The 16,939-nt window shown below is 40.3% G+C and overlaps 1 protein-coding gene across 12 annotated transcripts in view; it reads right to left on the bottom strand.

Annotated features, from left to right (window-relative positions):
* Positions 1-16,939, bottom strand: part of cdk11b (cyclin dependent kinase 11B) — a 63,850-nt gene that overhangs the window by 45,571 nt on the left and 1,340 nt on the right. For 5 of the 12 annotated variants that reach the window (XM_043676274.2, XM_087980228.1, XM_043676278.2 and 2 more), the window contains 5 exons: positions 15,724-15,771; positions 15,205-15,361; positions 13,600-13,729; positions 3,781-3,813; positions 353-474 (listed from right to left, as the gene is read on the bottom strand). In XM_043676274.2, the coding sequence (XP_043532209.2) occupies positions 353-474; positions 3,781-3,813; positions 13,600-13,710 (266 nt within the window). In that variant the 5' untranslated portion in view covers positions 13,711-13,729; positions 15,205-15,361; positions 15,724-15,771. Of the gene's footprint in view, positions 1-352; positions 475-3,780; positions 3,814-13,599; positions 13,730-15,204; positions 15,362-15,723; positions 15,772-16,939 lie in introns of those variants that run through there. The other 7 variants (XM_087980230.1, XM_087980232.1, XM_087980234.1 and 4 more) reach the window with 4 other exon arrangements.

The following is a 16,939-nucleotide window of genomic DNA, read 5'->3' as shown; positions in this document are numbered from 1 at the left end:
TTCTCCAGTACAGCACAGCATTAGATCAGCATGGCTTCCCTTTTTAAGGTAAAAAATCAATTATCCAAATAATCAATTATCTGAACAAAATCGAGCCTGCCCATCTTGTTCGGCTAATCGAGGTTCCTCTAAACGGATCACACAAAATCACATTTTCGCTACAGGTGGAAAACATATTAAGCTTGAAGAACAGCATCAAACTGGTGATAGATCTACATTAAGGGTCAATGACTCCTTTCACTGATCTGCAAAATAAAAAGTATTTGGCCTGAACTTTTTTTGAATAGGCGTTTATATTGAAGTTTACTGGGAGGACATTAATAAGTGTTTCTTTTTAAATTGGAAAACATACCGATCATCTATAGATCCTTCTCGTCGATGTGGTGAATTGCGTATAGTTATCTCCATCTTGTCCTTGTGTTCCTGAAGCTCTCCTTCCTCCAGTGAGTCCCGCTTAGAATCCCTGTCATCCAACTGAGATGTATAAAAATAGAATGGTAATTCTGGACTGTTTCACACTGTTAACATTTTAGTTTTCACATCTTGTCTATGACACTTTTCTCATGTTCTAATTAATCTGGTCTTATGACATTTTTCATCATCAATTTCCACAATCATTTTTCTCATTTCCGTCTACACTTTAGTAGTTTTCTCATCACTTGAGGGCTTGAAATGTCACGTGTTACAGATTTTTGTGAGAATGTCAAGGCTTGTAAAAAATCTAAAAATGAAAACAGTGGCATAGAGAAGTCACACAACTTAATTTGTACACCTGATACCACAGGATTTGATAGTTGTTTTTAGTAGCCAAAATGCTCTTTAGCATTCAACATTCTGCAGTTTAACCACAGGCGAGTGTTAAAATCCATTTTCAAATTTACAACTTTCATAAAAACAGTAGCAGTTGCTGGAAAAGGGATCTGTTTCCCTGCACCTATATTGCAAAGCACCAAAATTCCTGCAGAAAAGTATATCACATTTAGGAAAGATCCCTTTATTGTCACCTCCTTAAAAGATTTTCTTTCTGCTGGCAAATTGAAAGGGACAATAAAAGGACTTCACTTTGGTACCAACAACACACATTTCTGTACTATTTTGAAAATAAGACCTCTGCGACACCTTAGTAACAAATGTTGACCAATAATTTTAGAGTCATATTTTTTATAAATTTTTCAATACATTTCTATCATTAGCTTAAAGTATCAAAGATACTGTGCGTCTGTGGAATATTTCACTCAGTAAGGTGAAAAATACTTCCACAGATTATTTTTAACTAAAATCCAAAGTTCAGGCTGGCTTTAAAACTTATAGTTGTCACACCATGACATGCAATTACTTTCAAACAAATGTTCCTGCAATGCTGGTTAAAAGGTAATTGGCAGCAATTTCAAAAACTTCACTGGGTTGGTAAATAAACCAACTGGGTAGCAACCTAGTGAGGAGAAAGCACATATACGCACCGTAAGGAACGTTCAGAGAAGCAATAACTATAACAGCACTAATAAACAAAAATTACAAGGGATGAAATCATTACACAAACTAGGGTCATTTACGGTGAAAAACAGAAACTGAAAGGTTGATTTGATGGAGGTATTGAAGGTGTTACAGGAAACAAAGATGTTAGATAGAGAGAAACTATTTCCTCCAGTTAGGGAATCTCATTAAAAAATCAGTATTAAACCTTTCAGGAGTGACACCAGTAAAGACTTTCACACACAAAGGGTGGTGGAAGTTTGGATCTCTTTCTTTAAATAGTATTTTTAAACATTCTTACATGTAGTGTGACCACTGTTGGCTATGCTGACATTTGTTGCCCATCACTAACTATCCTTAAGGTGAACTGGGTCTCTAATGTTACGGATGCTAGCTTAATTGTTAATTTTAAATAAATGCTAGAATTTTGTTAACCAAAAGGTCTGAAAGGAAGTGGAGCAGAGGGCAGACTTGTATGGAGTTAGGTCAGAGATCACGATTTAACTGACTGGTGGATCAGACACAAGGCAGCTAACTGACCTTCTCCCACTCATCTCAGTTTAGAGGCTGAAGAAAAGCCTAAAAAACATTGTTTACGTAACATGAAGAAAACATTACAAAAGACTTCCTCAAATATATTCGACTGTTGGATTGACATGGACTTTACTGTACAGCAGTAAGTACTGTCAAGGAGAGTAACTCGACACAGATCAGGAGATCAAGCCTCTTACAGAGACTGAGACAACTCAGTTCACAGCACTTCCTTTAGAAATGTTAAATTTTGTTATCTTCATTATTTATATCTGTTACTAATTCTTCTTCCTTGTAAAAATGTAATTATAAATATTTTACTTATCTTGCTCCTTTTGCCTGAAAGTGGTTTGGCAGATGTAGATAGGCTTTTAAAAACTTTTGAGCGGTCCAGGCAAATTGAAAGCCTAGATCTTTAAAACTGAAATGACCACATCATAGATGCTCAACCTTGGGTGCGCTGTCAGACATGACAATATGGGACAGACTGTGAACAAGTATCCTTGTTGGTGACCCAAATACTGAATAATAGACAAGTAAACATGACCATTACACTACAGAAGTTAAAAACTAATATAGAAGTACTGGCAGGGTCAAATTAAATTTCAATTTTTCTTCGATTTATCTTCTAATTATGACCAATCTATAAAATAGAACAGGATTGAATTTAATAAATTCAGATCCTTTGCCCCAGAGAAAATTAAATGATTTGGATGTGAATATAGGAGGAATGGTTAGTAGGTTTGCAGATGATACCAAAAGTGTTGGCATAGTGGACAGTGAAGAAGGTTATCGCAGAGTACACAAGACCTTGATCAGATGAGCCACGAAGTGGCAGATGAAGTTTAATTTAGACAAATGTGAGGTGTTGCATTTGGGTAAGGTAAGTCAAGGCAGGACTTATAAATGTAATGATGGAGTCCTGGTGAGTGTTGCCAAACGAAGAGAACTTGGGTGCAAGTTCATAGTTCCTTGAAGGTGGAGTCACAGGTAGACAGGGTAGTAAAGTAGACATTTCACCCTTATTGATCAGTGCACTGAGGAAAGAATTGGGAGGTCATGTTGTGGCTGTATAGGATATTGGTTAGGCCACTTTTAGAATACTGCGTTCAATTCTGGTCTCCCTGCAATAGGAAAGATGCTGTTAAACTTGAAAGGATGCAGATAAGATTCATGAGGATATTGCTGGGGTTGAAGGGTTTGAGCTGTAGGGAGAGGCTGAATAGGAAGGGACTATTTGCCCTGGAGCGTCGAGGCTGAGGGGTGACCACATAGAGTTAGAGAATCATGAGGGGCATGGATAGGGTGAATAGCCAAGGTCTTTCTCCCGGGGTAGGGATGTCCAAAGCTAGACAGCATCAGTTTAAGATGAGGGGAAAGATTTGAAAGGGAACTAAGGGATAATGCTTTCATGCATAGGGTGCTGCATGTATGGAATGAGTGACCAGTGGAGGCTGGTACTATTACAACATTTAAAAGGGATCTGGATGGGCACATTAACAGGATGGATTTAGAGGGATATGGGCCAAATGCTGACAAATAGGACCAAATCAATTTAGATATCTGGTCCAACACATCCATGCCGACCAAAGGGTCTTTTTCCATGCTGTACAACTCTATGACTCTATAAAAGGATGGTATATATTTTAGAAACCAAGCAAATCAATACAAGTCATAATTTTTTCAGTTATAACATATGACAATACAATATACTAATTCTTACAGTAGATTAAAAAGTAACTAATTATATCACCAGAAAAAAGGAAAATAACTAACCAGAATTCTGGATGGGCACCTCCACAGCGAGGGCTATAAATGAACCGAGAAAGACATATTTTTCTTGCAAGAGGGTATTCAAGTTGTGATTTATGCAATTAAATAAAATGAAAAATTTATTTGCTGTCTGAAGGGTACCTTTATAATTTGTCTTAAGTTTCAGTATTTATCAATATCTAAAACAAGTTCACAATGAGTTCTGCCTTCTAAGGACTTTGTCAATTGTTCAAAGCCAACCAACAGAGCATATTATATATCTTGTGAAATCAAGATGAAAAGCTTTCTGAACTGAATTAACCTGCTCACAAGCTCATCACTGAATTGGAAGTTGTGAACTATAAAAACCAAACCTCGTCCTGAGATATAGGAGAGGTTGATAAGACAACATTTATGCCCTTTCCCAGTAGTCATGAAAGTATTCAGTCAACCAGACTATGTGCAACTGGAGTTACGTGTAAGCTAGATCAGGCCAATGTAATTAGTTTCCTTACTTGAAGGGCTTTAGTGAACCAGTCAGGCTTTATGACAATCAGAATCATGCAGCGCATAAAAGGCCCTTCAACCCATCGAGTCTGCACCAACACAACTACCACTAAAAGTATACTAATCTCAATTTCATGTACCTGCCTCAATTCCTTGAATGTTATGAAATTTGAAGTACTCATCCAAATAATTTTTAAGGATTTAAGGTTTCCAGCATCTACTACCTTCCCAGGTAGTGCATTCCAGGTTCCCATCACCCACTGAGTGAAGAGATTTTTTTCCCATCCCTTCTGAATCTCCTGACTCTTACCCTAAACTATGCCCTCTCATGACTGACCTCTCAATCAAAGGGAACAGCTGCTCTCTGCTCACCCCATTCATAGCCCTCAATCTCATACACCTCAACAATATCTCCCCTTAGACTTTTCTGCTCAAAAGAAAACAATTAAGCCTAACAGGTCTCTCCTTGTGGCTCAATTTCTTCATCCCAGGGAACACCTAAGCGTACCTCCTCTGCCTCCCCCCTCTACTGCTATCACATCCTTCCTGTAGTGAGGTAATCAGAACTGCACACAGTACTCCAGTTGTGGACTGACCCAGCACCTGTACAACATTATCTCCTTGTTCTTATACTCTATGCCATAACAAATGAAAGTAAACATCACATATGTCTTAATTATCCTATTCACATGCCCTGCGAACTTCAGGAATCGGTGAATAATTATCCCAAGATCGCTCTGTTCCTCGAAGCTACCCAGTGTCCTGCCATTCATTAAACACTCCCTCATCTTGTTCCTCTTCCAAAGTGCATCACCTCACACATTTGGCAGGGTTAAATACCAACTGCCATTGGCCTGCCCAACCCATCTATATCTTTCTGTAGCCTATAACCAGAAGCTTCGCTTTAAACCACTCTACCAAACTTGGGGTCTTAAAAAATGGAACCACAGTAGCCATCCTCAGTCCTGTGGCAATTCCCCCATGGCCAGAGGGGAATTTAAAGCGTCAGAACCCCTGCAATTTCCTGCTTCACCTCCCACAGCAGCCTGGGATGCAGTTCATCTGGGCCAAGGAAATTGTCTATTTTTAAGCCTGACAGAGCCTCCAATACCTCCCTATGTCAACCTGTGCAAGTTCCTCACAGTCCCTTTTCCTGAATTCCGTATCAATGTATTCCTTTTCCAAAGTGAAGGCCAAAGAGAAATATTCATCTAACAACCTTCCAATATCCTGCGGATTTACATACAGGTTGGACCCTTGCTCCCCGATGGGCTCTACTCTTCCCTGGTTAACCTCTTCCCTTTAATGTATTCATAAAATATTTTCGGATTCTCCCTAATCCTGTTCACTAATCCTTTTTCAAATTCCTTATTGTTCTTTTAATTACTTTAAGTTCCCTCCTGTATTTCCCATATTCCTCTAGGGTGGCAACTGAATTGTTCCCTTTGGACTTAACTCTCCTAGCAATCCAGGGTTCTCTGAACTTATTGCTCATATTTTCCTCTAAAAAGGTACACATTGACCTGTTCTCTTCCTCAGCTCCTTTCTAAATGCCCCCCATTGCTCTGTTGTAGATTTACCTGCAAGGAGTGGTTTTCAGTTTACTGTGGCCAGATTCTGCTTTATTTTAATAAAATCTGCCTTCTCCCAATCCAAAGCCATCTTTTGCAAGTCATCTTTTTCCTTGTCCAGAATAAATTTAAACCGTACTTTGTTGTGGTCGATATCACCTAAATGCTCCACTGACCCTTGTCCAGCATCATTCCCAAGAACCAGATCAACCACTGCAGCACCCCTCTTGGGCCTTCAACATATTGTTACAAAAAATACCTTTCAAGAAACCCCCTCTAAACCTTAAGACTATGGCTTTCTCAATTTATGCTGAGAAAGTTGAAAACCTTGAGTATAATTATACATTATTACTCTTACACAGCTTTGTGAACTGTCTACATATTTGTTTCTCTATTTCCGCTGACTCTTTGGGGGTCTATAATACACTCCCAGTAACTGGTTGCCCGCTTAACATTCTTAAATTCCAACTACAAAGCCTCTTTTGAAGGTCCTTCCAAGATATCATCTCATCCGACTGCAGTAATTCACTCCTTAATTAATAATGCTACACCATCATCCTTTTTACAGCCTCCTCTGTCTCACCTAAAGGTCTGACACCCTGGAATGATGAGTTGCCAGTCCAGCCTTTCCCTCAGCCATGTTTCTGTAATGACAATATCAGACATCTATGTGTCAATCCATGCCATTAACTCATCAGTCTTACCGATTACAGTCCTAGCATTAAAGACCATTCAGCCGTGCCTTACTCTTTTGACACTCAACAAAGCTGAACTTACTCTGACTTGCTTCCTTTGCTATAATATGATGTGTCAAAATTTTATTTGTCCCCTTCCCCCGACAGACCAGTTTAAACTTTTCCCAACAGCACTAGCAGACCCATCTGCTTGTCCCAATGTGGTTCAGGAGCAGGCTGTGCCATCTGTACACATCCCATCTTCCCCAAAAACGGTCCCAGTGATCCAGGAATCTAAAACCCTCCTTCTTACACCAACTCTAGAACCACGCATTCAGCTGTCCTATTTCTAAACTCGGTATGTGGCACCGAGAGTAATCCATAGGTTACAATCATCGAGGTCCTGCTTTTTAATCTACCATCTAAAGTCCTGAACTCTCGATGTAAGAACCTCATTCCTCATTTTGCCCATACCATTGGAACCAACACGTACCATGACCTCTAACCTATCATCCTCCGCTTTCAGGATGCCCTGCAGCTGTACAGCGACATCTCTGATCCTGGCACCTGGTAGGCAAGCGAGCATCCTGGAGTCAGTCTTCAATCGCAGCCTGTCTGCTCCAAAGATTAAAGAATCTTCTATTACTATTGCTCTTCCTTTCTTCAGTCCTATTACCCTCTACAGTCAAGCCACTTGTGGTGCTAGAAGCCTGGGTCTTACTGTATTCCTCTGAGGTACCAGCACCTTCATCAGTTTCCAAAATGGAATACTGGTTAGTAAATGGGACCCTAAGGAACTCCTGCACTACCTGCCTATTCTTTCTGGACTGTCAGGTAGCTTTCACAGCGGTTTTCGGTTATGAGCCCACTTTTTGTTTAATTCATCCATAATATGCAGGCATCATTGCCAGGCAGCATTTATTGCCCACTCCTAATTAACCTGAAGGAGTTGCTGGGCCCACTGTTGTTTGTGATATACATAAATGATCTGCCTTCTTAAGCTGCTCAAATCCTTGGAACAGAGGTACACCTTATTGCTGCGAGGAAAGGAATTGCAAGATTTTGAAGGAAGAGCACCTCACTTGAGTCAAAAAGCTTGGTGGCTTGGAGGGTCAAGAATACAGGTGGATGCAGGTGATGTTCCCACATAGCTGCTGCCTTTGTCCTCTAGGTAGTAAAGGTAATAAGTTTGGAAGGTGCTGTATAAGACTTAGCAAATTCGTTACTAGTTATATATAGAAAACAGAAGATGGGAGGAGTGGACCATCTGGCCCTTCGAAATTGTTCCATTATTTATTATGATCATGGCTGATCATTCAACTCAATAGCCAGCTCCTGCTTTCCTGCCATATCCTTTGATTCCCTACAGCCATAAGTGCTACATCTATCTTCGCCTCGAATTCATACCATGTTCTCACTTTAACTCTGAATGAAAACATTTTCCAAATCTCAGTCCTAGATGATTGAACTTGTATTCTTGACTGTAACCCCTGCTTCTGGAACCACCTCTCATAGCCCGCCCACCACCAGCACCATCAGGAACATCCTTCCTCTATCTATCTTGTCAGAATTTTATAGGTTTCTATGATATTCTCCCATTCTTCTGAACTCCAGTGAATATACAAAGAATAATGAAAATTACAGCTCTGGAACAGGCCCTTCGACCCTCCAAGCCTGTGCCAATCCAGATCCTCTATCTAAACCTGTAGCCTACTTTCCAAAGATCTGTACCCCTCTGCCCCCTGCCCATTCATTTAGCTGTCTAGATACATCTTAAATGACACTATTGTGCCTGTCCTCACCACCTCCACTGGTGATGTGTTCCAGGTACCCACCAACCTCAGCACAAAGAACTTTCCACATATTTCCCTTAAACTTTCCTCTCTTAGCTTTAACTCGTGACCCCCTAGTAATTGAGTCCCTCACTCTGGGAAAAGGCTTCTTGCCATCCACCCTATACCTCTCATGATTTTGTAGACCTCAATCAGGTCTCCCCTCAATCTCTGTCTTTCGAATGAAAATAATCCTAATCTACTCAACCTCTCGTCATAGCTAGCATCCTCCATACCAGGCAACAGCCTGGTGAACCTCCTCTGCACCCTCTCCAAAGCAGCCACATCATTCTGGTCACGCTTGGAATACTGTATGCAGTATTCCAAACGTGGCTGAACCAAAGTCCTTTACAACCGTAACATGACCCGCCAACTCTTGTACTCAGTGCCCCGTCCGATGAAGGAAAGTATACCTCCTTGACCACTTTATCGACCTGCATTGCCACTTTCAGGATACAATGGACCTGAACACCCAGAACTCTGTATATCATTTTTCCCCAGAGCTTTTCCATTTACCATATAGTTCACTCGCGAATTGGATCTTCCAAAATGCATCACCTCGCCCGGATTGAACTCCACCAGCCATTTCTCTGCCCAACTCTCTCATTTCTCTATATGTTGCTGCATTTCCGGACAGTCCCCTTCACTATCTGCTACACCAATCTTAGTGTCACCTGCAAACTTGCTAATCAGACCACCTATACCTTCTTTCAGATCATTTATGTACATCACAAACAACAGAGGCCCCAGCACAAATCCCTGTGGGACACCACCGGTCACAGTTCTCCATTCTGAGAAACTGCCTTTCACTACTACTGTGTCCTGTTGCCCAGCCAGTTCTCTATCCATCAAGCTAATACACCCTGCACCCCATGCAAATTCCCATTCTCCATCAGCCTACCACGGGGAACCTTATCAAACGCCTTACTGAAGTCCATGTATATGACATCTACTGCCCTTCCCTCATCAACTTTGTCACTTTCTTAAAGAATTCTATTAATTTGGTAAGGCATGACTTTCCCTGCACAAACCATGCTGCCTTTCACTGATAAGCCCATTTTCTTCCAGGCGTAAGTAGATCCTATCCCTCTATCTTCTCCAGCAACTTCCCTACCATTGACATCAGGCACACTACCTGGTCAGGTCCACGCCCCCCCCTCACATCCTAGCACTTTCCCCTGCCACCGCAGGAACTGTAAAACCTGTGCCCACACCTCCTCCCTCACCTCTATCCAAGGCCCTAAAGGAGCCTTCCATATCCATCAAAATGTTACCTGCACATCCACTAATATCATTTATTGTATCTGTTCCTCCCGATGGGGTCTCCTCTACATTGGGGAGACTGGGCACCTCCTAGCAGAGCGCTTTAGGGAACATCTCCGAGACACCCGCACCAATCAACCAAACCGCCCCAAGGCCCAACATTTCAACTCCCCCTCCCACTCTGCCGAGGACATGGAGGTCCTGGGCCTCCTTCACCGCTGTTCCCTCACCGCCAGACGACTGGAGGAAGAATGCTTCATCTTCCGCCTCGGAACACTTCAACCCCAGGGCATCAATGTGGACTTCAATAGCTTCCTCATTTCCCCTTCCCCCACCTCATCCTAGTTTCAAACTTCCAGTCCCCATTGACTTGTCCAGACTGGTCTGATCTGCCTAGCTCCTTTTCCACCTATCCACTCCACCCTCTCCTCCCTGACCTATCACCTTCATCTCCTCCCCCACTCACCCATTGTACTCTATGCTACTCTCTCCCCACCTCCACCCTCCTCTAACTTATCTCTCCACGCTTCAGGCTCTCTGCCTTTATTCCTGATGAAGGGCTTTTGCCCGAAACGTCGATTTTGCTGAAGCTCCTCGATGCTGCCTGAACTGCTGTGCTCTTCCAGCACCATTGATCCAGAATCTGGTTTCCAGCATCTGCAGTCATTGTTTTTATCAGGCTCACTGGTCGAAAATTACCTGGATTATCTCTGCTACCCTTCTGAAACAAGGGGACAACATTAGCAATTTGTTAAGGATGTGTTCAAGGATGCTGCAAAGATATCTGTTAATGCCCCAGCTATTTCCTCTCTCACTTCCCTCAGTAATCTGGGACAGTTCCCTTCCGGACCTGGGCACTCATCCACCTTAATGCCTTTTAGAATACCCAACATGTCCTCCCTCCTCATACCAACTTTATGTAGAGTAATCAAACATCTGTCCCTATCCTCACCATCTCTCATGTCCCCCTCATCGGTGAATACCAATGCAAAGTAATCATTAAGAATCTCACCCATTTTTTCCGACCCCACACGCAACTTTCCTCTTTTGTCCTTTCTCTAGTTATCCTCTTGCTCTTTATACATGACTCAAAGGCCTTGCGATTTTCCCTAACCCTGTTTATTAAAGATATTTCATGACCTCTTTTAGCCCTCTTAATTCCTCGTTTCAGATTGGTCCTATGTTCCCAATATTCTCCATCTATTTCCAGTCACCTAGACCTCATGTATGCATCCTTTTTCCTCTTAAATAGTCTCACAATTTTACCTGTCATCCACAGTTCCCTAATCTTGCCGTTTCTATCCCTCATTTTCACAGGGACATTCTATCCTGCACTCTAAATCAACCTCTCTTTAAAATCCTCCCACTTATCAAATGTTGATTTACCCTCAAACAGCTGCCCCCAATCTACATTCCCCAGCTCCTGCCAAATTTCGCTATAGTTGGCCTTCCCCCAGTTTTGCACTCTTCCTTTAGGACCACTCTTGTCTTTGTCCAAGAGTATTCTAATACTTATGGAATTGTGATCACTATTCCCAAAGGAATTCCTTACTGAAACTTCAACCTCCTGGCCGGGCTCATTCGCCAACACCAGGTCCAGTATGGCCCTTTCTCGAGTTGGACTATTTACATAGTTCGCTACAAAACCCTCCTGGATGTTCCTTACAAATTCTGCTCCACCTAAATCTCTAACACTAAGTGAATCCCAGTCAATGTTGGGAAAATTAAAATCTTCCATCACCACCACCCTGTTGCTCCTACATATTTGCATAACCTGTTTATATGTTTGTACCTCTATCTCACACTCGCTATTGGTAAGTCTGTAGTACAGCCCCAACATTGTTACCACACCCTTCCGATTTCTATATTGCCACACTGCTCAAGTCCTCCATAGTGCCCTCCTTCAGCACAGCTGTGATATTCTCTCTGACCAGTAATGCAACTCCTCCACCCCTTCCACCTCCCTCCCTATCCTGCCTGAACAATCTATATCCTGGGATATTTAGTTGCCAATCTTGCCCTTTCCTCAACCATGTCTCAGTAATAGCAATAACATCATACTCCCAGGTACTAATCCAAGTTCTAAGTTCATCTGCCTTACCTACTACACTTCGCACATTAAAACAAATGCACCTCAGACCACCTGTCCCTTTGCGTTCAAATAATCCTAACTGATTCAATCTCTCCTCATACATCAGCTCTGCCATCCCAAGAACGAGTCTGATAAAGCTTTGCTGCACTCCCTTTTTAACCAAAACATCCTTTCTCAAATAAGGAGACGAAACATGCACATAATAGACCAGGTGTGGTCTCACAAAGGCACTATATAATTTCAGTAAAAGATCCCTGTTCCGATTTAATGACTTTTTAATTTCACTACTTGGCACAATTTCACTTGTCTGTTGCTAGCCAGTTAGACTAACATACTCAGATTACCAGATCAGAAGATACACAACACCAGGTTATAGTCTAATAGGTTTATTTGGAATGACAAGCTTTCACTTCACCTTATGAAGGAGAAGCGCTCCAAAAGCTTGCGCTTTCAAATAAACATGTTGGAGCATAACCTGGTGTCGTGTGACTTCTGATTTTGTCCATTCCCGTCCATCACCAGCACCTACACAAGAGATCACCAAAAATACCTTTGTTCTTAAAAACAAGTACGGGACATCACCTTTCCCTTCTTTGCTAAAGCAAAAGGGTAATTCAGCAGAACTGAACATAGTGAAATAATGCAATAATTAATCAACTTCAAACCTTGCCAGAATTAATCAATTTAATACTTACTGCAACAAAGTTGAATGTTACATTACAAGATGGAAGATAATAATTCATTCATATGGTTCATTCAGAAAATTCCTGCTGTTATCCAACTTCAGTGAACATCTGCCATTGGTTAATGCAGAAACAGCATAATGAATCAATAATGAGTACCCTCATTTAAGATGGTGCTCGATTTTGTTGATCACCAATTGAATCTGAGACAAATAAAACTGCAGATGCTGGAATCCAAAGTTGACAAGCAGGAGGCTAGAAGAACACAGCAAGTCAGGCAGCATCAGAAGCTGGAGAAGTAAACATTTCAGCTTACGTCTTAGCAAGCTTTACAGTACTGCTACATAAGCAATCTGTGGATGACTACTTGCTGAGTTCTCCAATTCATTCAATTATCAGTAAGGCTTGTAACAGTTGACCAATGGCATCGTGAGAGCTTGTCCTAACAAACAGGATTTCATGATAACTTTCCACTTTAACACCATTTGTAAAGAGCAGAATTAAAGTAAATGCAGCTTCATCATTGCACTCTGCAGTCTATACAGAGGAACCTCGATTATCTGAAGGACACGGGCGGGGAACATTTCATTCAGTTAATCAAATTCCAGATAATCGAATGCTGGATAACATAGTTAGCCAAGTATTGGGACCTTGTGATCTTGTTCAGATAATCCGAAATTCAGTTAATCAAATGCCGGATAATCGAGGTTCCTCCGTATTTTCTATAATTCACTAACTTTTGGAAACAGTTACAATTATTAGCGACTCTTATTTGAAAACCACTTCCAGGAATGATACCACATGCTACACCAGAGTGACTGATTGCGGATTTGCATCCTGGCCCCCACATTAAGCATGTCAATCTCAACAGCTGTCAAGTGAAACAAAGACAACTATAGGACTGATAAATCTATTAAAAGGTAAGAATATAGCTTGATTCAACAATTGCGAATGATACTATGATGGTATAATTCCAAAGCAGCCTCTCATGCAGGAAAGCAAAAGGAGAGAACAGGCAATATCAGAACTCTGTCAACACCCTACAGGAGGTGCAAGTCTACTCAGAGTGCAAGTCACACATGAACAGAAATTGGGCACATGATTCTTTGACTCAAATGGTAACTGAATTCTACAAATAATTTTATAATAATCATTAAAATAAGCAACACCATAAAAACACATGATCTTAGGATACAAAATGCTGACAGCATTACTACTTACATTTCTTGGACGTTTCACATCACCCTTTTCCTCCTGCTCTTTTCGTCGTTTCTTTTCCTGCAAAATTTCTTCAAGAGTTTTTACTTTCCAGTTATCCTTTTCATCTCCCATTGGGACAGACCACACTGAGCTAAAACAGAATCAGTTACATGCTAGTCATTAGGTTAAGAGAGACATAAAATTTCTGTCTCAACCATTTCATGCTGGACTTCAAAAAATCTTTTAAAATGTTATACGCAGACTACTTATAGCTCTTAAAGTGCAATGCAGACAATTTCTTCTTTCTGATCTGCTAATGAACTACAGACAAAGTCTCAAACACTTTTCCTCCAAAGAATCTGGCCCCTTCCTCCTACAGAAGGTTCTTGGAAAAATAAAATTTCAAGTCAAACTTACACCAATAGACAAAATTTATTCTGCTTCTATATATACAAAGTCAAGCTTGCAAACTGGTATCTTCACCCCCAATTAAATAATTCCAAGCATCAGGAGAGACTGAGAAGGACTTAAAGACCAATGGGTGGTCATTATGTAGTTGGACATTCAAGAAAATTCAGTTCAAAATCTTTCTTACAAGCTATACTACATACCTCAGTAACAACATTCCATTCGTTACAATTCTGATCCACAAGATATTCAATACAAGTATGAAGGAAAGTCAGAGCTGAAAATGTGTTGCTGGAAAAGCGCAGCAGGTCAGGCAGCATCCAAGGAGCAGGAGCATCGACATTTCGGGCATGAGCCCTTCTTCAAGATTCCTGAAGAAGGGCTCATGCCCGAAACGTTGATTCTCCTTCTCCTTGGATGCTGCCTGACCTGCTGCGCTTTTCCAGCAATACATTTTCAGCTCTGATCTCCAGCATCTGCAGTCCTCACTTTCTCCTGAAGGAAAGTCAACTTGGATTTCAAAGCAATTTATAAAAGTACATTTTAAAATGTATTCCACAATACTCATAAGCTTTTTGCTTAGTACTAAGATTATCTTTTATCCTACTCAAGTAACAGCTCAAGCTAATTTTAACCACAAAATCTTTTCAAAAGAGTTATGGAATTTGAACTTAGGTGGATAAAAATTAAGCTGTTTAGACAGTGACAGACCACACTGTTCTAATTAGCTTAAGCAAGTAAAAGTAAATACCTGCACATCAATGTACTGCTCACTCCTCAAAAACAATCTATACTTATTTTGAACATATATAATTGCTCTGACAGAGGGGCGGATATTTGATCTTGGATTAGATAATACCAGTCAATTTATTACTGCAGTACAGTGGAGTCCTTTTATTGTCACTTCCAATTTGCCAGCTTAAAAAAGTGACAATAAATGGTAACCGTTTCGCCAAGGGATATTATTCTAATAAAACATTCAAAATGAAATATTCTGCAAAATCAATATAAAATAAATAAGAACCACTTTTTGCAGTAACTGCTACTGCCATTTTTGTGGAGATTAACATTGTTCTAACATCTAGAAGGATCTGTAAACAATTGCATCAGACTAATTACCCTTTAATACAGCATAGCAAAATTACTGCAAAACCTCAAATGCATATTAGAAACTTAAAGTAAGTACATAACTATATTTGAATTAATTGCATTTTTTACATTGTGTGATTGGTATGTCACTGCTCATTTGTAAATTTCATTTCCTGATGAGCCTTGTCTCCTCAATTGTCAATAAAATGGACAGATCAGAATTAATGCTTGGTTTGAAAAAGCTCCCATTCAAGTGCCTTCCCATGATCCTTGATATGCAGTTAACCTGAAGTGACAAAAAAAATCAGAATAAAGCCTACATGAATATGAACATTTGTCTAAAAATTTTAAAAGTTGGCAGGAATTGACAATAAAAATGGCAGCATTTTTCGACCAAAAATTAACTGGCGTCCATTCACGAGTTGGGATCTTAAATAAGTTGTCATGATAATACAGAAAAACGTGGACTCCACTGTACTTCCAACAACCCATCCATGGAGAATTTAAAGGAAAGCTGCACGTTAAACATTTTCCAGCAGAGAACAAAATCTATATTAAGACACTATGAAACACAGAAAACATAAACGTAACTTCTATCACTAGAACGATACTGCTACAAGTGTCATTGTAGTGACTGTTCAGACTTACAAATAAACTCTTGCTCCAAGAGAACTGCAGATGTTTAAATACAGCACACTGAAAGCAAAAGGTATGAAATTAGTGGTTATTTTTGTTTAGTGTTTGCAATGTATCTTTTATTAACCTACATTAGTGTATAATGTAAAACCAAACTGTTTACACGTGTCTTAATACTGTTACATAGCATTTTGAGAATCACAAAGCTTTACTCAGGTTCAATTAGTAAAGACCAAATTATTTTATTTCAGATAATGCTATTAAAATTTCTCAAGAACTGCCACTGTTTAGGAGATGTACAAAATTTGAAACCATTCATTGGAATAATTTCTTACTTAATTCTGTATCATTAACAAGTAATGTTGTATGAAAATAACCTTCATTTCTTGAAATGTGCAGGTTGGTGCTATTTGCAGATCAGAAACAAAGGCCACTGAAGGAACCAAGTTATTAAATTTTATGTCTACATAGTTGTTTTGAAAGGATATGATGATGAAGTAATATATACAATACTAGAAGAGATTATTGTAGAATCAACTTGTTGAAAATAAAATTAATTTTGCAACTTTGCAAAATTATTTTGCAATATACAAAAGTATATTGTAACTTGCACTGATGAGAAATGACAAACCACAGCAGTTACATCTATCACAGAAATTTAAATTTTCAATCAACATTTTAGATTTAGATTAATTCCCTACAGTGTGGAAACAGGCCCTTTGGCCCTCTGAAGAGTAACCCACCCAGACCCATTTCCCTCTGACTAATGCACCTAACACTATGGGCAATTTAGCATGGCCAATTCACATAACCTGCACATCTTTGGATTGTGGGAGGAAACCGGAGCACCCGGAGGAAACCCACGCAGAGACAGGGAGGATGTGCAAACTCCACACAGTCACCAGAGGCTGGAATTGAACCTGGGAACCTTGGTGCTGTGAGGCTGCAGTGCTAACCACTGAGCCACCGTGCTGCCCCTTCTTGAGTGATAGTAAATAGATTACCATTATGATGGCGCTAGGTCCAGTTCTCTGCTATAAGCAAACAAAATCCTCTGAAGCATGGGACAGTGTCATCGGGCACACTTACAACCAAAGATGATTAGTGAAATGAAGTACTCACATGTCAGTTATAAACTTCCAATGTACAAACAAATTATGGGTTTCTAAAGAGGAGTAAGTAAAGGGATTGCTTAAGCAACAGGTTTACCTACACAGGTCAGCTCATC

This window comes from Chiloscyllium plagiosum, unplaced genomic scaffold, assembly GCF_037043375.1.
Source record: "Chiloscyllium plagiosum isolate Xiang-an unplaced genomic scaffold, Cpla_swu_hap1 HiC_scaffold_37, whole genome shotgun sequence".
In the NCBI taxonomy this organism is placed as follows: Eukaryota; Metazoa; Chordata; class Chondrichthyes; order Orectolobiformes; family Hemiscylliidae; genus Chiloscyllium; species Chiloscyllium plagiosum.
The sequence above is the reverse complement of the archived record's forward strand: the minus strand, read 5'-3'. Positions and strand labels throughout refer to the sequence as shown.